Source organism: Dipodomys spectabilis, unplaced genomic scaffold, assembly GCF_019054845.1.
Source record: "Dipodomys spectabilis isolate Male_0828 unplaced genomic scaffold, ASM1905484v1 ptg000095l, whole genome shotgun sequence".
NCBI classification, from domain to species: domain Eukaryota; kingdom Metazoa; phylum Chordata; class Mammalia; order Rodentia; family Heteromyidae; genus Dipodomys; species Dipodomys spectabilis.
The window spans coordinates 18,769,869-18,796,715 of NW_024870772.1; the positions used below are offsets into that span (position 1 = coordinate 18,769,869).

Sequence of the window (26,847 nt, forward strand, 5' to 3'; positions counted from 1 at the left end):
GATCAGAGACCAGGACATCTGCCTCAGTTGGTTCCTTCCAGAGTATCTTAACAAAATGAAAATGAAATAGCCAAAGAATAGATAAGTACACTAATATTTTCACTCCCAGTGATTGATTTTAAAATAGATATTTTGTTTTTTCATGTCTCAAACTTACAGATGTTTGCTTGTCTTATGCCTTTATCGATATATCATTGTACATAAAAATAACGTATAACCAAGTAAATACATAATTTTAATACGTGTAATTTTTAATATGAAGTATATTGTATATGTAAATGAAACTTATGTAGTATAATACCATTAAGACAGTATTATCGTCATTATTTTTATAATGTGGACTTTTTGCCAACAGTCAGAACTGCGCCTCGGTCTCCAGATGCCAGGGCATATCGTGGCTGTCCCCACACTGATTCTGTTCCTGGGTCCGCAGTGACTGCCACCAAAGAAAACCTCCCAGTTCTCAATACTAGAATAATTTGCCCAGGTAATACAGATTCTGAAACATGGTCTATTTTTAAGTCTGTCTGTGAAAATGTGTATTTACTTTCATGAACTATAGAAATGTAGTCTTAAAGATAAACATACCTTTAAGAGAATGTCCCTGGTGTACTTGGCTGTAAAAATCCAGGTCCTGAATTTCTTCTATATGTGATAAACAGGTAGGAAATATTAAAACTTACTGTCTCTGGGCCTTGCCCTGGGAAATTCTCAGTTTTAGCGTTTGGCCTAGGATTCTGAATTATTAAGTACTTAAAGTAAATTTGATTTTTAACTGTTAATGACCTTTACGTATCTTTGCAGCTTCCATTTGGGTTTAAGCCATTCATCTTTCTATAGACATTTTTAGCCTAAAAATATGTTCTCCCACCACAATGGAGTAAAAGTAGGAATCAATAAGAAAATAAGATTTGGGGAATAAACAGGTATAGGTCAGGTATGTGGACAGGTATAGGTCAAAGAAAAAGTTAAAGAGGAAACTAGAGAAAATATTTTGAGGTGAGTGGAAGCAAAAATACACTGTGCCAGCTTATTTGATGCAGCTGAGATAGACTTTGATTGAATAACAAATTTTGGCAAGGATGTGACAAAATTGCTGTGGAGCTGAATAGGTATTTCCACTTATGTAAGCAAAATGTAAAATGGTGCAGTCCTTCTGAAAGGCATGTTGACACTTTAAAAAAATTGAACAGAGAGTTATCATAAAATCAGTCAATCAATATACTAGGTATATTATCCAAGAGAACTGAAAATTATTTCTAAATGAGAACTTTTCCATGACTATTAAAAATTCAAAGGGGAAATAACCCAAATATACATGAGGTGATGCATAGATTGACAAGAAGTATATACACACACTGGATTATTATTTAGACATGAAAAGGAATGAGTTCCTGTAGGGCAGATAGGAGATGGCTTTTTACCTCTACATTCCCCTTCAACCCTGGATAATCTAGTTTGAATTCAGTATGTCACATTTGAGCCACATTCCCAGCCTTTTTTTTAATGTAAATATTTTCCAAGTAGGACTGAAAAAGATCTAGGTTGGCTTCCAACCTTGATCTTCACAGTCTCTACCCATCCTGATTATTTTATAACCAACTACATACTACTAGTTTAAGCAATGGGTAAAAGCTGGGTGCTGGTGGCTCACACCTATAATCCTAGCTACTCAGGAGGCTGAAATTTGAGGATTGAGATTCAAAGTCAGCCTGAACAGGAAATTCTGAGACTCTTATCTCCAATTAACCACCAGAAAACTAGAAGTAGCACTGTAGTTCAAAATGGTAGAGTGATAGCCTTGAGCAGAAAAACTCAGGGACAGTACTCAGGCCCCAAGTTCAAGGCCCATGACTTACAAAAAAATAAATGAAATGAAATAAAATAATGGATGATAATAACCCAGTAAGAAGAATGCATTGTTGAGAGTAGGAGGTTTTGCAAAGTCCTGTTTTTCTAATTTTCTAGTGTTTCCCAATAGTGTGGCATGCTTTTTGTTCACTCTTCTATCCTTTTTGTTTATCTCCTGTGGCCCCTGTCACTTGACCTGCTTCTCAGGCTTGTGTTGATAGCCTTCATATTAAGTTATGTAGATCATAAAATTCAGTAACCTTGAATACCATAATGAATTAGGAGAATCCAGTTGATAGGCATTTGATGTTTGCATATTGACATGAAGGATAACTTTTTTTATATTCAAAACTATGTTCTTTGAAAACTCAGCTCTGAGTTTTTAACGTTCTTAATTCTCTTAGGTTTTTAAATTGCATATTATTATCTGTGCTTTGTGAATATGAATGGGATAACTCTGTGATTTAAGGTAATTCAGTCTTTATTGTAAATTCCTCATAGACCCCATAGTATTGTTTGCTCCAAGCAATCCTTTCAAAGTCCTTATTTACTTATTTTTTTTTGTACTGGTACAGGTACTGAGCCTTGAACTCAAAACCTCAAGCTCTGGCTTGGCTTTTTTAAATGAAGATTGGTATTCAACCACTTGAGCCTCATCTCTTTCAGCTTTTTGGCTGCTAATTGGAAATGAGTCTCATGGACTGGGTTGACTTGAACAACGATCCTCAGAGCTCAACCTCTTAAGTAGCTAGATTACAGGTGTGAGTGGCCAGCCTTCTCCTTAATTCTTTATAATCATGTCTAGATATTTGAGAGTTTCAGAGGCCCCATACTCATAAATAGCATAGTTCTTAGTTTTGGTTAATGAGATGAGCTGGCCCAGAAAACCCTACTTTAGGAGCAAGCTGTTTGTGATGAACTGGAATGGATGGGTTCTGTCTTCACATGTGTTCCTGTCTGTGCTTTTCTTTCTGCTCAGGTTTAAGAGCAGGATTAGCTGCCTCTATTGCTGGGAGCTCTATCATCAACAAAATGCTACTAGCAAACATCGATCCTTTTGGTGCAACACCGTTTATCGACCCTGACCTAGATTCAATGTAAGGCAGTGCTTTCTTGATTACTTTGTTTTGGCTTTTCTTCTTTCCATTGTTTATAAATTTTGAATGTGTTACCATTTATACGGCTTTATATATGAAAGAAGAGATCAGAAAATCTTTGAAATTTCAGATAATAATGAGGACTTTGAGCCCTTGAAATTTACTGGACTCCAGGGCCCTCTTATTTCCTTTTAGAGTAACATTCTGGCATTCATTTTTCCCTGGAGTCTCTTACCTACAGTTTCCTTAAACTAGTGTTCATGATATTCTTCTTACCACTCTCATCAAACCAATCTTTCCACACCAGCACCTAGATTTTCTTACCACTTTGATTTCTTTTCTTCTCAAAATTTTTCTAAAACATTTTTTTGCCAGCTACTTCTTTTTATTTTTTCTTTTGAGGCAACATCTCACTGGATATCTCAGGCTGGCCTTGAATTCATGATCCTCCTGACTCATCCTCCTGAGTGCTGGGGTTACAGACATGTACCACCAAGCCCAGCTTTTCATTTTCACTTTTATCTCATTTTTACAATCACACTCCATATAGACAGTGCTACATTTTAAACTTCAGGAAATATTTAAAAGAATAGATTAATTCTAGTAGCTTTTTTGCACAATAAATTTTGTTCATTGTTAAAAGTGGAAGTGGAAGAAGGGACTTTCTAATGTTCAAAAAGAATGCTATAGCCACCTGGCTACAAGACCCTCCCCAAGTCCTCGTTTGCCCATATGATGAGCCACCTATTTAGGAGACAGATAGACTCCAGCTTGTTGAAGTTTAGTATGAAAGTAAGGTATGGCCTTTGTGTTGTCTTGTATCACATGTACTATTCTTGTGCACATAACTTAACACATATAGGTCATGTGATTTCTGCTGAACTTCGCAATCTTCTGCAAGAAATGGAAGTGTAAAGTGGATTTGAATTCTCTTTTGTGAACAAATTGTAATTTCTATAATCAACCTGAAATTAACTTTTATGTACTTTCCCTTATTTACATAGAGATGGCTATTCAGAAAAATGTGTCATGAACAATTACTTTGGAATTGGATTAGATGCCAAAATTTCATTAGAATTTAATAATAAGAGAGAGGAGCACCCTGAAAAATGCAGGTAACTTCAAAATAATGTTATTACAGGAAGGAGATTTTACTTGAATTTCATTTATTGTCTCTTGTGCTTGCTCTGCCTTTAAGGGGTGTAATGAATCAAATTTCTTGAGATGGCTCACCAATATTTGTTTTCAGGAGCCGAACCAAAAACTTGATGTGGTATGGAGTCCTTGGTACTCGGGAATTATTACAGAGATCCTACAAGAATTTAGAACAAAGGGTTCAACTTGAGGTAAGTGCATTCTGAAGGCAGTACATTTCAAATGATCTTACTTATAAAAAGAATTTTATACATGAGAGCTAATTGAGCCTAAATTTCTCTTGATTTGTGATTAAATGTTGATGGATAAAAATGGAAGTAGGGGTCACCTTGATACTAAAGAAGTTCAGGCACTGCATGTGAACAGTGTCATTAACTCTGGAAAGTGGGGCTACTTTAGTGCACCAGTGTCCCACAACAAAGTGGATCAGGGGACTGCATTAAACATAGGGTCTGTCATGGACAGAAAGTCTTCAGTTAAGTTTCCTAACTCAGTACTCCCCCAAACTTCACAAATCCCTGAAGATAACTTTTATAATAAATACAATTTTTACTTTATATAATTTATTGTTAATAACATTAAAATTATTAATAATTAAAATATTATTATTACTCTTCTCTTGTGCCAGTCCAGGGATTTGAACTCAGGGCTGAGAGTTATCCCTGAGTTTTTGTGCTGAAGGCTAATATTCTAAAACTTGAGCCACAGCTCTACTTCTAGCTTTTTGGGGTTAACTGGAATCTCCTGGACTTTTCCTGCCCTGGATTGGTTTAGAACCTTGATCCTCAGATCAAGTAATTTTTGAGCCCCCTATTTTGGATGAAAGACATGCCTTTCCTAGCTTATATCCTTCTTTTAAGTTAAAGCAAACCATTCATACAGAGTCATAAATGCTGTAATCTGAGCATTATAATTTGGAATTATAACATTGGAATGTGGGCTGGAAGAGGTACCCAGGTCGCTTATTGACAGAATGTCATAGTAAAGTTAAGCCCATTACTTTTTCACTAAAAAAAAAAAAATACAACTGCAGTTAGGTGGGTTGATTTGTCATGATTTGATAAATCAGATAGAAATTACTGGGGAGGCTCACATTTCAAAGTGCTATCCTCCATAGTCCCATCTCCAAGCAACCGAGGCGATCTATTTCCCCAGTCAGCCACATTCCTCAAGAACACATAAGAAGTTGTATCCTGTCTTTTACCCTAAGTGTTCAATGCAGTACCTAACCCTGTTTTGGGGCAGAAACATACAGGTACATAGTTCTTTAGCATAATTTGGTAAGCACAGATGCTCCTCAACTTATGACAGGATTAATAAACCAACTGTAAAGATGAAAATACAATAAGTGGAAAGGTTTATGATTGCACCTAAACTATCAAACATCATAGCTTAGTCTTGTCTGCCTTAAAAACATGCTCAGAAAAATGTATATTAGTCCACAATCAAACAAAATCATCGACCATTTGTCTATGCTGGCCTGAAACTGCAGTCCTTCCCATCTTAATCTCCCAAGTAGCTAGGTGACAGGTGTGTACCCAGATATTGGTTGAGATATAGGACTTTGTAAATTCTTTGCCTGGATTGGCCTTGAACTGTGACCTTTCTGATTTCTACTTTCCAGGTTGCTGGGCGTCACTGGAGTCACCCAGCTAGCACTCAGTGTGAGCCTCACCACTCATAGAACATAATATAGTTATTATAGAATATTATCAGTGTGCCAGGGGTCATGAGAGGCACAGGGTGCCAGGGGCAGGACCAGTGCCTGCCCTTCCACAGTCCACTTCCTGCAGGATGCCTGAAACAGGCGTAGTGAGGAGGACCATAATATGAGGGAGAAACAAGATTCAAAGGGAAAATGTGTTCTGGCCTGGGGAGGGAAAAAAAACCCTCCTTTTTAAAAAAAGATTCAGTTTTCTGTAACAATTTCTGCTTTATTTATGTATACTTTCAAAAATTTTTAATTAAGAAAAAATAAGGTTGAATCCTTTGTCATGTGTAGGAATGTGTTTACAAGAGAACAATCCTTATACTTTGCTCTCTCTCCCCTGAGTCTTAAGTCTTTTAGTATCTTAGTAAAGGAATGTTTTTGCTTTTCCATCTGACCTCGCAGCCTTTTGCCTTGCAGTGTGATGGGCAGTATATACCTCTTCCCAGTCTGCAAGGCATCGCTGTGCTGAACATCCCCAGCTATGCCGGAGGTACCAACTTCTGGGGTGGAACCAAAGAGGATGATGTAAGTAGTATAGCAGCTGTCAAGAGTTTGCCTCCTCAACAATAAAGGAATACTTCTCTTTTTGTTTAGAAAATGTACATTTTCCTATTAATTTAGTTTTATTTTAGGATAATTTACACTAGGAAGATGAGGCATAGAACAGATTTGTTTAAGAATCGGGGCTGGGAAGGTGGCTCAGTGGTAGAGTGCTTGCCTTGCATGCATGAGGCCCTGGGTTCGATTCCTTAGCACCACATAAGCAAAAAGAAAAAAGCCAGAAGTGGTGCTGTGGCTCAAGTGGTAGAGCGCTAGCCTTGAGCTGAAGAGCTGAGGGACAGCGCCCAGGCTCAGAGTTCAGGCCCCACAACTGGACCCAAAAAAAAAAAAAAAAAGAATCTATGTCAACAAGCTTTCATGGATATACTCTTTAATTCTTATCCTGAGATGTAAGTGATGATTTTTGGGGAGGCGGGGGTAAAGACAAAAGAAATCTACTTTGGAAAAGGAAATTTAGGAGCTAAAAAGAGAAGTTTTTTACTTTGTAACTTCATGGTGGTATTAATCTTCCACTGCTATAACAAATCAACACAAATTTAGCAACTTAACACATGTGTATCATCTTACAGCTCTGTGTGCTAAGTCTGACATGGTCTCCCTGGGCTTAAAATTAAGGTGTCAGCTGGGCTGTGTCCTTTTTGGAGGCTCTGGGGGGACTATATATTTGTTGTTCTTCCCAACTTTTAGAGGTTACCCTCATTTCTTCCTTTGTCTTCTAAGCTAACAAGGCAGGTTGAATACATCTCAGACTCTGTTGCCGAGGTCTCCTGTCCTGCCTTCTTTGTTCACTTTTAATGACCTTGTGATGACATTGGGCCCCCACAGCATCCTGTTCCATCCACCCATGTCAAGGTCTATCATTTAATCACATCTGCAAAGTTCTTTTTGCCATATAAGGTGACATATTCATAGGTCCAGGAATTAACACAATGACATTTTTTGAGATGGAGTGGGGCTTTATTCTGCCCACCATAATAATTTTCTGTCCTTTTAAGTTTCTCAACTTATATTTACATAATAACTATTTTTAATTTTAGTTGTATCGAGTAGATTCATTAAGTCAGTAAGATTGAGGGTTATTTTTATTCCTTTCATATTTCCCAATATTGTAAAAAAGAGAAAATCATGACCTCACAAAAACAATTATTCTGAAAAGGATGAAAGAGAAGGAACAATTACTGAAGTTGATACAATGATATAAATGAGGTGTTGGCATGATCTTTGAAGACTCAGCAGACAGTGGTTTTTACTTGAGGCTTTTGATATAATGCTATAATAGGTCTACTGACCTCTTTTTTTGAGACTCTTAAATGGACATGCAGGGATTCAAGTACTCAGTAAATAGTAAAGTGTGTGTAAAGTTCATGATAAGAATATATTCTGGCCTGGTGCCGGTGGCTCACACCTGTAATCCTAGCTACTCAGGAGATCTGAGGATCATAGGTCAAAGCCAGCCCAGGCAGGAAAGTCCATGAGACTCATCTCAAAGATGACTAGAAAACCTGGAAGTGGTACTATGGCTCAAGTGATAGAGCATTCGCCTTGAGCTGAAGAGCCCAGGGACAGTGCCCAAGCCCAGAGTTCAAGCCCCATGACTGACCAAAAAAAAAAAAGAACATAGTCTGATGCTATTAAAGTATGAAAAACTAGTAGTCAGTATTTTATTTTTTGCCAGTGTGTCACCATCAGTCTTAAATATTTTGAAAGTGAGAAACTAACAAGATTAAGATAAATAAAGCTGATGTTCCCTGGCTACATACCTTGTAGTCACATATGTTCTTTGAGTTTCATATTTTTTAATATCTACAAGGGATTTTATTTTGGGGAAAGGAGGGAGGGGGGAGGGACGGTGACAGTGCTGGGATTTGAACCTAGGCTTTTGTGCTTATTAAGCAAACCCTCTACTAGTGAATTGTACACTCAGCACAGTACATCCAGCACTTTTCATCTAAACTTTACCACCAAAACAGTTGAGGCAAAGATTCTACAGTAAGTAGCAGAAATAGGGTTTAAATTCAGGTAATCTGAAAATACCAATTACAATAAATAACTAGGTTTAGCAAATTTGTGTCCTGATGTTCTCAGTGTGGGTTTTAAATAAGGTACTCCTTTGCACTGGGTATTTTTCAGTTGTAGATAGTTATGATATCTTAAGAGAGAGTAAACAGGAGAAAATAATATACCGTAAATTTAATTTTAGAGTAAGTCTACATGTTTTTATCCTCCAAGGTTTCTGATTCCACACTCCCAAATGCCCTAATCAATTATTGTAAGATGTAAGGTGCCTATGCATATCGCTTACACCAGGTCTAGAGCACAAGGCCCTGAGTTCAAGCCCAAATACCAGAACACACCAGGGGAGCTGAATTGTATGTCCACTAGATTTTATCCTATAAAACAGTATCACCTTTGTGTCTTTTCAGGTTGCCTAAAATCACATGTATCACTTTTCCTGACACCTGAGTTATAGGTGACAGATGCTTGATGCATTTTTACAGATGAATCAGTTAGAAGTGCATTACTCCAGAGTGCTTTCAAAAATAAACTTTATTTATTTATTTATTTATTTAGGTCAGTCGTAGGGCTTGAACTCTGGGCCAGGGTACTGTCCCTCAGCTCTTCAAGCTCAAGGCTAGCACTCTACCATTTGAGCCACAGTGCCACTCTCAATTTTCTGGTGATTTAGAAATATGAGTCTCATGGACTTTCCTGTCCAGGTTGGCTTTGAACCACAATCCTCAGATCTCAGCCTTCCGAGTAGCTAGGATTATAGATTATAGGCATGAGCCACTGGTACCTGGCTTAAGTTTATTTTAAATCTACCTTCAGTGACTTTTTTTCCCCTTGGATTATCATGTCCTACTATTTATGTTTTTTGCTCTCTATTTTTTGCTTTTGTTTTTGTAAATACATGTACCTTGCAGGGTTTAAACTGCCCAGTGTGCCATTTTAACCTAAAGCCTTCTCTGAAAATGTAATGCCTTTCAGATATTTGCTGCACCATCATTTGATGACAAGATCCTGGAAGTTGTTGCAATATTTGACAGCGTGCAAATGGCAGTTTCAAGAGTCATAAAACTGCAGCATCACAGAATAGCCCAGGTCAGTTTCTCTATAATCAAACCAGACTGTACTTCTTGGGTAACAGAGGGTGGGGACAGTTCTAGTTGACACTTCTGCTGGGTCTGCTTCAATACAACACTGACTGCTTGTCATATTGGTGATTATGGTGTCATTATAAACTAGAGCCTTCCATTTCACACAATGCACTGGAAGTCCAACTTAAACTGCACTGGTTTCATAGATGACTTCTACTCTAAAATCATGTGTTTGTTTTATTTCAGTGTCGCACAGTAAAAATTACTATATTTGGCGATGAGGGATTGCCAGTGCAGGTGGATGGTGAAGCATGGGTCCAGCCTCCAGGGATTATCAAAATTGTGCATAAAAACAGAGCTCAGATGCTAACAAGGGACAGAGTATGTAACAAAACATTTCTTCCAGAATGCCATCAAGCTGTTTTTATTTTAAGTATTAAATTTGTATGGAAAATAGAAAACCTGAGGAAAGATTTGAAGTGTTTCTTAAATCTTACATTTTAGTCACATGTTTTAAACACCAACAAATATCTATTGATTTTCGTGTTAAGTTCAACAGTTTTTAGAAGTTTCTGTTTAACAGAAAAAAAATGGAGCAGAAAGTAAAGATAATTCTGTTTCCCTGTACTCCCTTCCTAGTAACATAAATTCCCCTGTTAACATTTTGTGTTATCAGTATATTTGTTACAGTTGATAAGATAATACATATATATAGCATATTCACATACATATACACATATGCACATGTATATACTGATGTATATATGTATACATATGTGTGTGTATTTTACTTCCCCCTGGTACGAGTGCTTGAATTCATGTGCTCAAGCTCACTAGTTTTCTTCTTCATGGCTGGCACTTGACTACTTAAACCACATCTCCATTTTTCTGATGAATTACAAAGTAAATCTCATGAACTTCTCTCCTGGCTGGCTTGAAACTATAATGCTTAGATCTCAGCCTCCTGAGTAGTTAGGATTACAGGCCTGAGTCACCAGCACTGGGAAAGAATTTTTATTCCCCCACCCTTTGGAAGTACTGAGCTCAGGCCTTCATGCTTGTTCAGCTTGCTTGCGAAGCTGGTTTTCTACTATTGGAGCCATGCCTCTAGTCCCTAATACTAATATATTATGAACTAAGGTCCTAGTTTACATTTTTCCTTATGATATGTGCCTTGGTTTTGACAAATGTATGATGACTTATATCTTCTCTGTAGTATCATGCAGAATAGATTCAGTCTTCAAAGTCCCCTAGACTCCGAACTGTTCCTCTCTCTTGCTTAGCCTTATCCCCAGCAGCTATGCATCTTTCTACCATTTCCACACTCTTTCCCACTATATATATATATATTTTTTTTTTAGTTGATGCCAGCCCTTTACAAATAAAACTAACAATATTCATACTATCTAGTAATAGTAAAATGAGATAAGATGATTGAAATTGAAAGAGAAATAAATTCCTTTTATTAACTTTCCAGTGACATACTCATCCCCATTGATCATATTACTCTGTATTTGTGATGATACCTTGAAAAGCTTTAAAATGTCTTTTTTATCATGATGATTTATTTAATGAGGTGCTAGATTAGAGAAAAGCAATCATAATGTCAAAGATTTTCATATGCTATCTAAATGTACATTTCCCTGGGTCTCATTCACTGCAACGCTGTTTTTATTAAATAGGCCTTTGAGAGCACTTTGAAATCTTGGGAAGATAAACAGAAGTGTGACTCTGGTAAACCAGTTGTGCGAACACACTTGTATATCCACCAGGCCGCTGACCTGTTAACAGAGGAGGTGTCCCAGATGCAGCTTTGCTCCCAGGCTGCAGAGGAACTCATTACTAGGTACTGTGCTTCTGGCTTTTCATACAGGGAAAGTCTGGTCTTTACAATGTTTCTGCTGTTTGTGTCATCAATAAGGGATGCGTGCAGTCTTCTTCACGCATAGTCTCACGTGTGTGCCTCAAGACTCCCCAAAGCTATTTTGTTGTTTTGCTTCATTCCAGGATTTGTGATGCAGCCACCATTCACTGTCTCTTAGAACAAGAACTGGCCCATGCCGTGAACGCATGCTCCCATGCCCTGAACAAAGCCAACCCAAGGTGTCCGGAGGTGAGGATCTAATGGTAAATTCTCATTCAACAGATTCTTTTGGTATTACAAGATGCTTTAATACTGTAAACTGTGCCATGCCCTGTGTAGTCTCTGAGACTCTTCCACAAGCAGAGGGCAAATTTGTGGCCAAATTGTTTACTGCCATTTTAAAATTTCCTCCCCTAAATTCTATCCAGCATTTTTTTCTACCTTATAATCACTTGCCACCATTTTTCTTTAAATCTTTCCCCTTCAACTGTGACATCTTTCTTTCCTTTGTCTTTTACCTTCTCCCCTGTACCTTGAAAAAGGACAAACCCAGAAAACATCCATAGGCATTTATTTCATTAGAGATATTTATACATTTTTGAAGTTGTATATGTGTGTGGGGGAGAAGAGATAGTATTATTTTATAATTATTCAGTTTAATAAATATATTAATTATGTTAATACTTAAGTAGATGCTAGTTCTCAAGATTAGAGTCTAAAAGCAGTGTAATTAGAATGACAGCGAAAGTCAGTCAGTCAGTCCTTGAGTAATGCAAGGGCTAAGGATGCCAAACCTGAACCAGTTGAAAATCTGCATGTAATTGTTTCTTTTTGCTAGTATTGGGGCTTGAGCTCAAGGCTTTGAATTCTCACTCAGATTTTTTGTTCATGCCTGGTGCTATACTACTTGAGCCACACCTGACTTTTTTTTCCAGTTAATTGGAAATGAGTCTTTTCTACCTGAGCAGGCCCTGAACCTAAATCCTCATAATTTTAGCCTCCAGAGTAGTTAGTATAGAGGCATGAACTTTTGGCACTCTGCTACATATAGCTCCACGTCCAACTTTTTGATAGTTAGTTGGGGGTAAGAGTCTTAGGGACTTTTCTGCATGGGCTGGTTTTGAACAACAATCCTCAGATCTCAGCCTTCTGCATAGCTAGGATGACAGGAGTGAGCCCCTGGTGTGTCCAGCAAGAGGCCACTTTTGATTGTGATGCATAGTTTACTAGAAACTGCGTAGTGAGGTGGACATGTCTAGTATCCCATGCTGTTCTCCTTGAATGCTCAACCCTTGAGCCCACTGACATCACAAGAGCCTGTGCTCTACAGTGACTGCAGTGGGCCATGGGTTCCACAGTTAACTATGTGAAATTATGGTTTAATGCATCTCTGTTTGCATTCCTCCCAACTGCAAATGGCATCATGTAAGGTTTGTCTGTATACAGTGCATACATTTTGATAAATTTTAACTTTTTATGACAGGTAGGTACATATTTTATATTAGTAATGTTGTAGACTGTTATCTATCTGATTATTTTATGCATTTGTGATACACCTTTTTTAAAATTCTTTAACTTAAAAAATTTCTAGGCTGTGTAGCTCATGTTTTTTTCAAATTGTTGTAAATCCAAAAATAAAGGTCCATTTATAAGTAGACTTCAAGTGATTGAGATACATATTGTTCAAGTGTTATCTCTGTATGGCTCTTCAAAACATAATTTTCTTTCTCCCCAATCCTCTCACTCTGTGCCAGCCAGCCAGCCAGTACTGGTGCATACTATTCCATGGTTTTTTTGCTCAAGGCTGGTGGTCTACCTCTTGAGCCATAACTACACTTCTGGTTTTGGGATAGTTAATTGAAGATAAGAGTTACTGACTCTAACTTTGCTGCCTGGTCTGGCTTCGAACAGCAATTCTCAGATCTCTGCCTCCTGAGTAGCTAGGATTACAGGTGTGAGCCATGGACACATTGCTGATTTAACTTCTTTGTGGAGTTATATATGTTGGTCTAGCACATGTATTTGTACAGAGGAGATTTGATCCTGGTGATATTCATCATAATCAGTACATTTTTCTGGCTCTGTGATGTTTTAATTAGAAGAGGAAATCATATTGGTAAATGTGACTATGAAGTGTTATAATTAAAATATGGAAGACTTTTAAGAATTGTGATGTGAGTTCAATCATGAGGATACAATTCAAAGTAAATACTGATGATGAAATCTCAGTTTGATACAGAATTTTTGTGTTTGTTTTTGTGTTTGTTTTTCTTCTCTTCTAGAGTCTTACAAGAGAATCGGCCACTGAAATAGCCATCAATGTGAAGGCGTTATATAATGAGACAGAATCTTTGCTAGTTGGCAGGGTTCCATTGGTAAGGAAAAGAAATGTTTGATAATGTAAGACTGATGAAATCGACCTTCATTAGGGAACAAAATGGACCAGATCCTAAGGCAAAAGCAGCCTCTTGGCATCTATCTCTGGACTTCTTGTTTGGCAATACTTTTGCCTTGCAGAAAGTATGTGATTAAACTTGAGAGTTATTTCAGGCTAGCAGGAGTAGTAGAGATTTTCCCTCAGAGATCATGATTTTATACCATCCTTTGATCCTTGATCAGCTTTGACAGACTTGAGCTTTTCAGATACTCTGAACAAAAGTAGAGCATGGGTTTTGTTTCTGAATTAATATTTGAATACAGTCCTGCAGATTTGGTTATAAGAGGATACTTTTATAAAATGGCATTTCAAAAATTAAATTTCATGACCATCCTAGTTTAACTCAGTTTGGTCCTGGAAATCAAGTTTAAGCAAGTCTGATCCTAACCATGGCCACAGACCTCAGCATTTATACTAGCCCAGAAAGACCTCGTGTGTGTGTGTGTGTGTGTGTGTGTGTGTGTGTGTGTGTGTGTGTGTGTGTGTGTGTGTGTGTGTGTGTGTGTGTGTGTGTGTGTGTGTGTGTGTGTGTGTGTGTGTGTGTGTGTGTGTGTGTGTGTGTGTGTGTGTGTGTGTGTCCCAAATGTTCCAGCATCTTAGATTTGGTTGCCCCCTAGAGTTTGATTGTGGCATATTTACATATGTTGTCTATGTGGAAAGCCAAAGGCATTGGCTGTCTCTTTGTTGTAACTGCCTAATAGGTTGGTAGGAGATGATCTTAAAACATTTCTTTTCACAGTAATTTTGTCTCTGGCTAGGGCAAATGTATACCTAAAGAAAGTTATAAAAATTATTAAAATCATAGTGCATTTTGTACTAGATGACTGAGTTGTTGGTGCCAGCTGGTTAGTGAGTGTGCTTGAATTTCTGCCCGTGGTAGATGTGGTCCAGCCGATTGCTGCCATAGGAGTCCCTTTGCTCTGAGCTAGTGCTCCCCTCTACATCTTCAGGAAATGGAATGGGCTTTCTTGGTACAAGGGATGGCGGCCTCTACTCTGACCAGGCAGGAAAAGTTTTATAGAGACACATTTCAGATTATATCTGACAATAACTAAAAACATGTTCTGGTTCAAACAAAACTTTGTCCTTATACCAAAGGTACTCTCTTTGTCCAACCTTATTCATATTTATTGTATTGTTTAAAATTAGAAGACTCCCTCATCTCTGTGTTTAACTCTTATCATTTTCAAATGTTTGGCCTGAAATGTATTCCAATGAAATGTTACCAAAAGCTTTGAAAATAACAATATCATAATAAAGAATTGATTATATATGAGAGAAACTAAACTTTAGTGATTATTTTACTTTTAGAATGAATATATAAAACAATTTTATCAATTTCACAAAACATTTGTATACTAAAAGGAAAATGGTAAGCATTATCTAGTAGGGTGGAGAATCTCCATTTTTTTTATTAACTACTAGAAAATCCCCTTGGATAACAAGGAAAATAACAGTTCTTTAAAAAGAATGTTCTTAACAAATAGTAATATCATTTATTAATACTCTCTCAGATCTTTTTTTTGAATATGCAGATAAATCTTATTTATAAATGGAAAGGGAAGTGTAAAGTCAACCATTATTTTGAAAAAGTCATTAAGGGAAACAAAATTTAATACTGCTGTTAAATTTCATACATGGACTGCAAGTTTTGTTGCTCTTAAAAAAAAGCAACGCTATATTTGTTCCATATGGATAAATGCATATAGCAACTAGTGATTAAAAGGAAATTCAAAACAACCAAGAAATCATCTCAAATATTCTGAAATATTCTGTTCCTTTTCAGATCTTTCAATTGTAAAATTCAGTGGACATCTATGTTTGCATAGTTAGGTAGTAACAAGACCAGGAGTAGAGTCCAATCAACATCCTCACAATTATGTGCATAGCAGTGTTAATTTGTTCATTTATTAAATGTTCATTTCAGTAGCTCCTCTGGATGGGTTTATGTAGATAATAGGTAAGCAGTTATATTTTCTTTAATGTATCCAAAAGCTGTTACAGATTTTTAACTACATAGAGTTTTGCTTTCCTGTGACTTTTATAATAACTTTTTACTATATATTTTTCTGAGGTTCAAGTTTACTTATTATCTTAATTTTTTTCTCCCTTTGTCAGTACCGATCCTTGAACTCAAGGCCTTACACTTGCTTAGCTGTACCACTTGAGTGCTCTACCACTTGATCTATGCTTCCATTCTGGCTTTTTGCTGGTTATTTTGGAGATGGAGTCTCATGGAGTTTTCTGCCTGGGCTGGCTTCAAACCACGATCTAAGTAGCATGAGCCACAGTGCCCCAGTTATTACTTTAATATTCTAGGAAGCTTCTATGTAATTCTTTTTATGATATGTTTTTGACCAACTTAAAATATTATTTATGTTGTGAACTATTGCAATCAGAATGATTTTTAGCACAAATATAAATAAAATAATGAGACAGCTTACTCCTCCTGTAAGCATGAGAATGAAGGAGGAAGAGAGAGAAGAGAAGGAAAGGATATTAAATATAAGAAACACCAAAAGTAATACATTCTCTTTGAAATTATTAAGTCACTCTGTATACCAGCTTTGGAATGTAGGAATTTGAATAAATCCATCCACATATTTAAAAATGAAAATATAAAAGCATTTGTCTTTTTTTTTTTTTTTGGGTCCCGTCACGGGGCCTGAACTCTGGCCTGGGCGCTGTCCCTCAGCTCTTCAGCTCAAGGCTAGCGCTCTACCACTTGAGCCACAGTGCCACTTGCGGCTTTTTTCTTTTTGCTTATGTAGTGCTGAGGAATCGAACCCAGGGCCTCATGCATGCAAGGCAAGCGCTCTACCACTGAGCCACCTTCCCAGCCCAAACATTTGTCTTTTTAAAAACATTTTATTTTTTTTAAAAGTAGTTTACTAAGAAGTAAGGGTATCCACCAAAATAGCATAATTCTTCTATTGAAAGTCATCACTGAATATTGTTTTGGTTTGCTTTTTATTCTTTATTATCATATATTAATTGCATAAGTATTATATTATGATATTCCAACATGCATATAACATACTTTGATTACATTCATACCTTCTGTTACTTCCTCTCCTCCTCTCACCACCTTTTTTCAATTTTTTAAATTATATTTTATTATCTTTAAGTAGTTGTACAGAAAAATTGCTACTCAACACATCAGATCATAAGTATGAATCTTGATTGATAACACCCCTTACCATCCTTCCCCATCCTTCCCAATCCATCCATCCCTTCTCTTCGGTTTTCTTAATTTCATAGGATATACATTATGACTGCATTCTCCCCTTCTTCCTTTCTTCATTTATTTAACCCCCTTTTTTGAGCTCTTCCCCTACGCCTTTCAAATGCCAGTTTTCTGGTATTCAGTTAGTTGGACTTGTGAGTTCGTTTGTCAGAGGAATTACACCATTGGAATTCTCCCCTGCAAATACATAAGCACACTGTACTTTTCATCATACTCACTGCTCATCACCCACTTGTTTTGCTTTTTCCTTGCTGGTGAGTAGCAGTTGGAGTCTCCACATGAAGAGCGGGTATCCAGTGCCTTACACTCTGTGGAGGTGGAGTTGCAGAAGTTAACAGAGATCCCCTGGCTTTATTACATCTTACACCCCAACGAGGATGAGGTATGTAAAACTCAGCCTGTTTCTTAAGTGAATTTTGAATTGAATAATACCTACAAATGTACAAATGTACTAATCTTTAAAGGAGAAGAGGCATTTCATGGGAATGAGGACCTTTTTCTTAATGCTTTATATTACGAACAGGTTTTTGTGTTTTGTTTTGTATTTTTGTGACAATCCTGGGACTTGGCATTCAGAGCCTAAGCTTTTATTACTCAAGGAAAATGCTCTTCCACTTCAGCCATAGCTCTACCTCTGGCTTGTTTGTTTGTTTGTGTTGGCAGTTAATTGGAGATAAGAGACTTTACTGCCCAGGTTGGCTTCGAGCTACAATCCTCAGATCTCAACCTCCTGAATAGCTGGGTATGAGACATCAGCACCCAGCATCATGACTGTTTTTGAAGAAGTTACTGTTGTTCAGTGTTCAGTATTTGCAGCTATGTTATTGCAGGTTGTGACTTTTTCTTTTCTCCATATTCTAACACAGTTCTTTTTTGTTTTGTTTTGTTTTACTTGATTGGAACAGGAGCCTCCCATGGACTGCACTAAAAGAAACAACAGAAGCACAGTATTCCGTATAGTGCCAAAGTTTAAAAAGGAAAAGGTTCAGAAGCAGAAGACAAGCTTGCAGCCTGGTAGGTGGTCAACACAATGGGAAAAGTATAACTGAGTAAAGCAGTGATGAAATGTAGGTGATGAGACATTGTTCTAGCGTGAGCTAGTGAGCATTGTCCAATGTTAGGAATGTGTTCAATGTCACTGAATTGTACACTTTAAAATAGTTTTAAAAAGTGAGTTACACCATACCAAAAATGATTCTCAGTAAGAATCTGTAGTTAAAAAGCCCAGTAAAAGCTGCTGTTAATTCTCTTCACCTTTGTTGAGTGGATGTGAGAGTGTGTTTTCAGGTGGGTCCTTATCTTTCTCGACAGCAACTCAAGACATCAGTGTGTAACTTGTTTTTGTTCTTCAGAGTTCAAAGCTCAGATGACTTAGAAGCAGATGACATAGACACTTTCCTTTACTCCTTTAAGTTACTAAACATGTTTTCTATCTAAAGTCATGTGTTTTCTTTCTTCTGTTTTACGGACACCATTTCAGCCTTTGATAACAGTCTGCTGTGACACCTGCTTTCTCAAGCAAAAATTAAACCTCTTCTGTGCTGCTGTGTGTCTAGTTCCTCTTCCACCTCTTTAAGAGATGAAGTTTACTCCTGTAGGAATGCCAAATTACCTCTAAGTTCACTGTATGAGCACTGCATTTTATAAATTATTTTATAAATTATTTTATAAATTATTTTATAAATTATTTTATAAATTATTTTATAAATTCTTAAGTTATGAATTAGCCATCATGAAAATGTTTGGGTTCTCATAGGATACCTGTTGAAGTGCATTTAAAAACCAAGCCTAACTGGGCATCAGTGGCTCATGCTTATAACCTTAACTACCTGGAAGGCTGGGATCTGAGGACTGGGGATCAATGCCAATCCAGAGGGAGAAGTCCATGAGACTTATCTCCAGTTAACCACCAACAAGCTGGAAGTGGAAGTGTGGTTCAAGTGTTTGAACACCAGCCTTGAGCACAAAAGCTAAAGGACAGTGCCCAGGCTCTAAGGTGAAGCCCCAATAAAATACCAAAATATGAAATGAAATAATGTAGGTTTTTACTAAGTTAACTAGTAGTCACTAAAGTTTATGATGATGATTGCACATATGAAAAATAGCATAATGTAACTAATCTTAGAGAGCAATACTCACTGTTTCTAAATGAAATCAGGGGCTGGGAATGTGGCTTAGTGGTAGAGTGCTTGCCTAGCGTGCATGAAGCCTCGGTTCACTTCCTTAGTACCACATAAATAGAGAAAAGCAGAAGTGATGCTGTGACTCAAGGTAGAGTGCTAACCTTGAGCAAAAGAGGCTCAGGAACAGTGCCCAGGCCCTGAGTTCAAGCCCTGGCAAATAAATATATATAAACATACATACATACATACATACATAAAATCAAGTTGATCTCACTGCATATTTATTGATGTAATCAGTAGCAGTAGACTCAATAAAGAAAACAGCCAGGTGCCAGTGGCTCACACCTATAATCCTAGCTACTCAGGACACTGAGATCTGAGGATCACAGTTCAAAGCCAGCCTGGACAGGAAAGTCTGTGAGACTTTTACCTCCAATATCAGGTCTGAAAGTACTCTGTGGCTCTTGTGATAGAATACTGGCTTTGAGCAAAAGAAGCTCAGGAACAGCATCCAGACCCAGAGATCAAGCCCCAGGACATCTATAGTCCTAAGGAAAACATACAAGTACCACTGATACTGATACAAAATAATTTTTATAGTAGTTTGGGTAGTTTTCATGAGGAAATTGGAAAAAAGCTAAAGGCATGAGTGCTCAGTAGCAAATGTCCTTGTTTAAGTTAGATATTTGTGTCCATTGATAGTCTGTAAGCTGCATGGGAAAAATGGAACTATAGTTTGTTGAAGCACCTTTGACCTTTCCTTTGCTAGCACTGCTGCTGCTCTGTTTTGCTGCTTCTTTGGCCAACCTTTGCTTTGTAATGCATTGAGCATGTAGAAATTAAGGGGGTTTTGCTCTTAACTTTGGTAGTCCAGAAATGGGGCACAGAGGAAGTTGCTGCTTGGCTGGATCTGCTCAATTTGGGAGAGTACAAAGAAATCTTCATCCGTCATGACATCAGAGGGGCTGAACTTTTGCATCTGGAAAGGCGAGACCTTAAGGTATTTTCTTTGTGCTACTCTTCTGCTCTGGAAAATTTTCTTACAAAACAGAATCCTTTCTACTGTGCCTCTTCTGTTCTGTGCTTTCAGCTTGGCTTGTGATATACAAATGCTCAGTCACCTGATCATTCACTGTCCTGCTGTCTGAGTTCACTGTGTGCTTTCTAAAAAAAAAAAAAAAGAATATCAGCCATACTTTCCTGTCAAAATCAGACTATTAGAGGCAGAGCACAGCATGCACTCACTAATTTTTCTCTGCATCCATCGATGTGGCTGTCCCTGTGCAAATATTTCCAACTGCTTCCTGTTTCCATCAGCTCATTGTGTGTGTCAGCATGGAAGTGATAAACTGTTGCTAGAAAAGACTAAACAAATCTAACATAAGGTTACCAACTAATAATCCATGAAAAATACCAATAACTAACCTTTTATGTTATGTGGAACTAGATAAGAGACTTACAGCAATGACTACTTAGAATCTGGTGATTTACCATCCTATGACCACGTCATAAATTGGCCTTTCAGAAGTCATACAATCAACTAAACAAATTTCAAATTTTCTTTCCATGATGCAGCATTGATATCCTATTAGTCTCAAAAAAGTACTGTGGTGTCTCCTTTGGCTAGAAAGCAATTTAGAGTCTCTGTCATTTATTACAAAGAAGGAATATTATTAAATTATAGTCTGCAGAACTTTTTTATTTTTTGGCTGACGACTCAATGGTAGAAACAACTAAATACCTGATTCTGTCCAAGTAGGATTTTATCATGTTATATTTTCATACTACACAATGCCACTTAAAAACTACAATAAGAGCTGGGTGTTGGTGGCTCATGCCTGTAATCCTAGTTTCTCTGGATCAGTTTGAAGCCAGCCCAGGGCAGAAGCGTCCATGAGACTTGATTAAGCAAGGGGACGGGTCCCCTTCCGGAAAAAAGCTAGAAGTGTGAAGCCATGGCTCAAGTGGTATAGAGTGCTAGCCTTCAGCAAAAAAGCTCAGAGACAGCACCCAGGCCCTGAGTTCAAGCCCAGGACCAGCAAAAAAAAAAAAAAGGAAATAAAAGATAACCCTAGAGCTGGGAAAGTGGCTCAGTGGTAGAGCGCTTGCCTTGCATGCAAGAGGCCCTGGGTTCGATTCCTCAGTACCACATAAGCAAAAAGAAAAAAGCCAGAAGTGGCTCTGTGGCTCAAGTGGTAGAACGCTAGCCTTGAGCTGAAGAGCTGAGAGACAGTGCCCAGGCCCAGAGTTCAGGCCCCACAACCGGACCCCCTCCCCCCCCCCCCCAAACAAAGAAGTGAAGAAATAAATTTCAATAATGAAAATAACTTGATTGAGAGTCCTCATACTGGAACAGAGTGATACTAACAGTGTTTAAAGTTCACACTGCAGGGGCTGGGAAGGTGGCTCAGTGGTAGAGCGCTTGCCTTGAATGCATGAGGCCCTAGGTTCGATTCCTCAGCACCACATAAGCAGAAAAAAAAAAAAAGCTGGAAGTGGTACTGTGGCTCAAGTGGTAGAGCGCTAGCCTTGAGCTGAATTGCTGAGGGACAGCGCCCAGGCCCAGAGCTCAGGCCCCACGACTGGACCCCCCCCCCAAAAAAAAAAAGTTCACACTGCAAACGTTGATTTCAAAACTTGAAAAGAGGTGTATACAACATATTGTACAGCTTTGAGTTTCTTGGCGGTTGGTAGCACTGATTGAGTAGTTATTGATCAGTTTATTATGTCTGTTTCTCTAGGGTGGCTTCTTTCCTGTGGAGAGATTTTCCTCTCATTGTCTGTGAATAAGCATTCAAAGAAAACCCTCTGTGTATATAAACATACACATCTATTAAATACATTTATTTGTGCACATTTTACAGAAACATATGTATAAATGTTATATAAATATATATAAGGAGGGATGGGAATATGGCTTAGTGGTAGAGTACTTACCTAGCACGCATGAAGCCCTGGGTTCAGTTCCTCAGCACCATATAAACAACTAAAGCTGGAAGTGGCACTGTGGCTCAGGTGGTACAGTGCTAGCCTTGAGCAAAAAAGCTCAGGGACAGTGCCCAGGCCCTGAATTCAAACCCTGTGACTGACAAAAAATAAATATACATATACAAGCACACAAACGTACAAATATTCACAGTAAATGAAACAAATATTTGCAAAATGATGAAATAATGCTCAGTTAAAGTGATAGTACATGTATTTAGAAAAAGAGTAGAGACAGTTGTAAGAATAAATAAACCTTTGTTAGCTTCTCATGTTTTTTGTTGTTGTTGATTTTTTTACTACAAATTATATCCCCTCCTTTGTAACTTTTAGTAAGTTTTGACAGTGTGTGTTTTAACTGTTTTGGTTGTAAAACAGAGTGTGGTGGGATAGGAAAAAGAAATTTGTATAGGAATAGGCTTCCATACTACAAATCATGCCACTAGAGAGCAGTCTCTCCTGTTGTCTTGTATTGAACTATGAGAAGCAGCAGAACCTTCAGAATAACCTGTAAGTTGGTGAAGAATTACCTACCCAGCTTATCTCATCTACACTCATTGCCATACTTGCTACGTGAGAGTGTATCTGTGGCTAGCAAGTTCGCTCTAGCCCTGCCTAACCTTCTAAAGATACTTCAATATCCCAAACCAAATCTGGATCTCCTATCCCACTCCAGCTCTGCCCCTTCTCTACTGCTCTGTATTGGTTCTCCAGGTGCCACAGGCAGAAAAAGAGGAGTCCTATCTAGGACCTTCCTCCTCCTTACCATCTCCTCTCCCTATCAAGACTCTTTCCAAGTCGTGGACCTAAGTCTCCTTTCACTGCCTTCCCACAGTCCTCCTCCACACTAGAGTTACATGTTGGTATGCTTTGGTAAAATGAAGCTTATTCAAGTTAGGCACCAATGAGTCATACCTGTAATCCTAGCTGATACTCAGGAGGCTGAGATCTGAGATCTGCCAGCCCAGGCAGAAAAGTTCCTGTGAGATTCTTATCTCCAATTAACCACTCAAAAGCTGCAAGTGGTGCTGTGGCTCAAGTGGTAGGGTGCTAGCCTTGAGTACAAAGAGGCTAAGGGACAGCACTCAGGCCCTTATTTCAAGCCCCAGGCCTGGCAAAAAGAAAGAAAAATTAGACTTACTCATCCAAAGAAAGCAAAAGGCCAATGTCAAGTAATATGATAAAAGTTATACAATTATATTTTAAAAATATGTGCTATGTGATTTTTTTTGAAAGATATAATAAACTTTATCAAAAGGCCTGCTATGGGATGGCACACACCTGTAAATACCAGCTATGTAGCAGGAAAAGGTAGAAAAATCAAATTCTGTGGCTCACCACAGACCAAAATGTAAAATCTCACCTAAAAAATAAACTAAAAACCACAAAAGCCTGGGGGCATGTATGATGGTGGCTCAGTTTAACAATCATAAGGCCTTGAGTTCAAAATCTAGTACCACAAAAACAAGCAAACACAAAACACATCACAGCCAGACTCCTAGAAGAGACAAAAATTCTGAGTTTGTGTATACTGAAGAAAATATTGCTAAGAAGGTAATGTAACTCCAGGTTACATTATGGACAACACTGATCTTATTATTCCAAAATAGTAAATCTGAGTAGTCTAAAGAAGTTTGTATTCTGGAGAATATGGTGTGAATGTGGCCTAAAATGAAATCATTGTTATTTAAATGTTTTATGAGTCTATACCTATGTTATCCCAAAGTATAAAGAATACCTAAGTATTCCATTCGACTGTAAATATGTATGACATAGACTCATTTCTTGCACTAGGATTGGGCCTCGCTTTTAAGTCTGGTATGTATCACAATCCAGGAAATGAATAGTTGGCTTAGTACTAATTTTGTTTACCTGGTTTTATCTCTGTGTCAGCTAAATGTGAAATGAGAATAGCCCTAGTGTTGGAGGGGATGTTTTCTGGGAGGATTGAGAATGGTGGAGAGTATTGCTGTTACAGAACTGAAAGATCTCATGAAACCCGAAAGACAGTGAGTGTGCCATATGGGTAGATATGAGCCAGATTAAAAATAAGTTATAAGAATATTTGGAATCTTCATCTTTTCTGGAAAACCAGTGGTGTGATCATCTTATAACTGCTTCTAAGGTTGCTTTGGGGGTCTTTTTTTTCTTTATTTTTTGATACAAATTTTCACTTTTTCCCCCGTTTGAGGAAGTGGCTTGATCTCCCTCACTTGCAAGCTGGTTATAGTCATTACTTGTAAAGAAAACAGAGTTTATAAGCTGTAAGCTTCTCATAGCTTTTAAGGTACTTGGGATCTTCACCATCTTGGGTGACCTTCATTCATTCCTGTGACAAGTATTTACCTCCACAGCTCTTGCTGTACTCATCAGCTACACCTGAAAGACAAAGGTTGGATTCTTGACTTTTTCAGAAAGACGAAAGTTCAGGCAATAAATAGTGTGTCAAAATAAGTGTAAAGAATATTTGAATTGGATAGTACACCCAAGTCAAAGGCTCTTGCCTACACTTAGCATTCCACATTTTGGTAGTAAGCACTGGTTTCCTCTAGATTAGGCCTCAGTTTTAAGTTTACCATTTTAACTGCAGAGCTGGGTTTAGTTAGTTGCACCTATAGTTCCAACAGGTTGGGAAGCTGAGACCAACAGATTACTTGAACCTGGGAGTTCAAAATCAGTTCAAAGCCTGATAGAGTTAGAAATAAAGATGATAATTAGATAGAGATACTTTGTGCATGTGTGTATGCACATACAAGAAAATTATAGTTGCCTTAGATTTCCTAAGATTCTCTGTTGTTCTCCATCATTTGCCTCAGAGGTCCCTAGTGATCCTGTCTTTAAACAGAGAAAGAGAGTTGAGAATGAGTAGCTCACAACAGTAATCCTAGCTGGCTAATCACAGCTGGCTGAGATCTAAGGATCACCCTTCGGTCACCTGGGTAGAAAAGTCCCAGGGACTCTTATCAAATAACTATCAAAAAGCTGGAAGTGGAGCTGTAACTCAAATGTTACAAGGCTAGCCTTGAGCACCAATGTTCAGGAGCAATATCCAGGCCTGGAGTTCAAGTTCCAGGGCAGAAAAGAAAATGAGAAGAGAAACTGTATTGGTTTGATTCTGGATCAATGCCACCCCCTCACCCCCCCCCTCCCTGCCCCCGCCAACGGTTTTTTTTTTTTTTTTTTTTTATGAAAATATCACAGTTAAGTTTGTGTAGGATGTGATTTCTTTTGTAACTTGATAATTTTCCAATGTCAGGTTATTTTTGTTTTATTAATTTGTTTTTCTGGATGTCACTTTCTGAACTATTGAATAAAAACTAAAGTAGATTAACTGAAGACTACTTGCTGGTTATATATTTAATCCCCAGTTTACCTTATTAATAAAGTTCTTTGTCTTTTTTCTTTTCTTTCCTCCTTCCTTTTTTCTGTCTGTCTGTCTTTTCTCTCCTTTCTTTTTTCCTTTCAGGACCTGGGGATACCGAAAGTGGGTCATATGAAGCGAATTCTTCAGGGAATTAAAGAGCTTGGAAGGAGTACTCCCCAGTATGAAGTGTAATCATATTGGTGCTATTCCTTGGAAGAGAAGTGTTTGCTACTCAATACAAAGTTCTTGGAAGCATTTGGCTGTTGTTGTAGTTTTCTGCATTGACAAGTAAGCACCACGGAAGCACCTCTATGGCTTGATGTTTTGCTGTGGGTGAAAATTTTGATTTGAAGTATTAGGAAATATTTTTGTGCCAAAATAACATTCCATAAAGCCATTTTCTTATAGTGCAAACCTGACATGTTCAAATATGCTCACAATAGTTTTTATTAATGGAAGTAATATGAAATGACTAAGTTGTCTAAAAGGGGGATTGCTAATTGTTTGCTTTCATTGGATCAGATCTGTTAGAAGATTCTTACTGTACAACTGTGTGGCAATATGTGGCTAAAACTTTTTAGGCTCCATTAGTGGAAGCATTGGCTTCTTTCTTAAAATCACTGGCTGAGAGATGAAGATAGAAGTTAAAGTGTGCTTTGAATGTTAAATTGGCATCACCTCAAAGGATCACTTCAGGTGATCCAATCATTCACTGGTCAAAGAATATGGTTAAACCAACCCATCAAATACTATGAATAATGCAAACCTTCATGCACGATATTCCTGCCTGAATTACATTTCTTTTCTTGCATGTCATACCTAATATTGTAACACTTTAATAGATTTAATATCAGTTTAATGGGATTTAATTTATTATTACCCAAGTACCTTTGTGTTGGCTAAGGGCACTGCACTTTCCTGTTCTTTAATGTAGAGTTTTACATAAATATTCTATACCTAAGACTCTGTGAACATGTGTCTATGCCATAATCAACAAATGATAGACATCTTCTGCAGGCAGTTTTATTCCCACATACCATAAACCATAGGTGTGCATATTAAGAAAATTATCTGAAATTTAATGAGCTTATGTGCTCTGTTGCCTAACAAAACTAATTGCAGCCTTTCAAACCAAAATTCCCATATTTTCCTATTTTTTTATTTCAATTTAATAAACATCTGACTTTCTGTTTAAATTTATAATGGACTGCTGACATTTAGGAATTCTCCAAGATCTCAACTAAGATATGTATGCTGATTGCTAACCCACACTTACACACTAGCCACAGTGACATCTGACATAAGCTACCCAACAGAAGAAATGTAAAGTTTTTCTTAAGGGCTTTCTCTTATT

The 26,847-nt window shown here is 37.7% G+C and overlaps 1 protein-coding gene across 3 annotated transcripts in view; it reads left to right on the forward strand.

Moving 5' to 3' along the window:
* The window catches only part of Dgkh (diacylglycerol kinase eta), a 156,581-nt gene extending 130,643 nt beyond the window's left edge, over nucleotides 1-25,938 (forward strand). For 2 of the 3 annotated variants that reach the window (XM_042685728.1, XM_042685729.1), the window contains 13 exons: nucleotides 356-487; nucleotides 2,831-2,948; nucleotides 3,953-4,063; nucleotides 4,198-4,294; nucleotides 6,232-6,339; nucleotides 9,364-9,477; nucleotides 9,720-9,854; nucleotides 11,156-11,319; nucleotides 11,481-11,586; nucleotides 13,620-13,712; nucleotides 17,284-17,403; nucleotides 17,927-18,035; nucleotides 25,596-25,938. In XM_042685728.1, coding sequence (XP_042541662.1) covers nucleotides 356-487; nucleotides 2,831-2,948; nucleotides 3,953-4,063; nucleotides 4,198-4,294; nucleotides 6,232-6,339; nucleotides 9,364-9,477; nucleotides 9,720-9,854; nucleotides 11,156-11,319; nucleotides 11,481-11,586; nucleotides 13,620-13,712; nucleotides 17,284-17,403; nucleotides 17,927-18,035; nucleotides 25,596-25,648 — 1,460 coding nt within the window. In that variant the 3' untranslated portion in view covers nucleotides 25,649-25,938. Of the gene's footprint in view, nucleotides 1-355; nucleotides 488-2,830; nucleotides 2,949-3,952; nucleotides 4,064-4,197; nucleotides 4,295-6,231; nucleotides 6,340-9,363; nucleotides 9,478-9,719; nucleotides 9,855-11,155; nucleotides 11,320-11,480; nucleotides 11,587-13,619; nucleotides 13,713-17,283; nucleotides 17,404-17,926; nucleotides 18,036-20,013; nucleotides 20,145-25,595 lie in introns of all 3 variants that reach the window. The other variant, XM_042685727.1, reaches the window with a different exon arrangement.
* The last annotated feature ends 909 nt before the right edge of the window (nucleotides 25,939-26,847 follow it).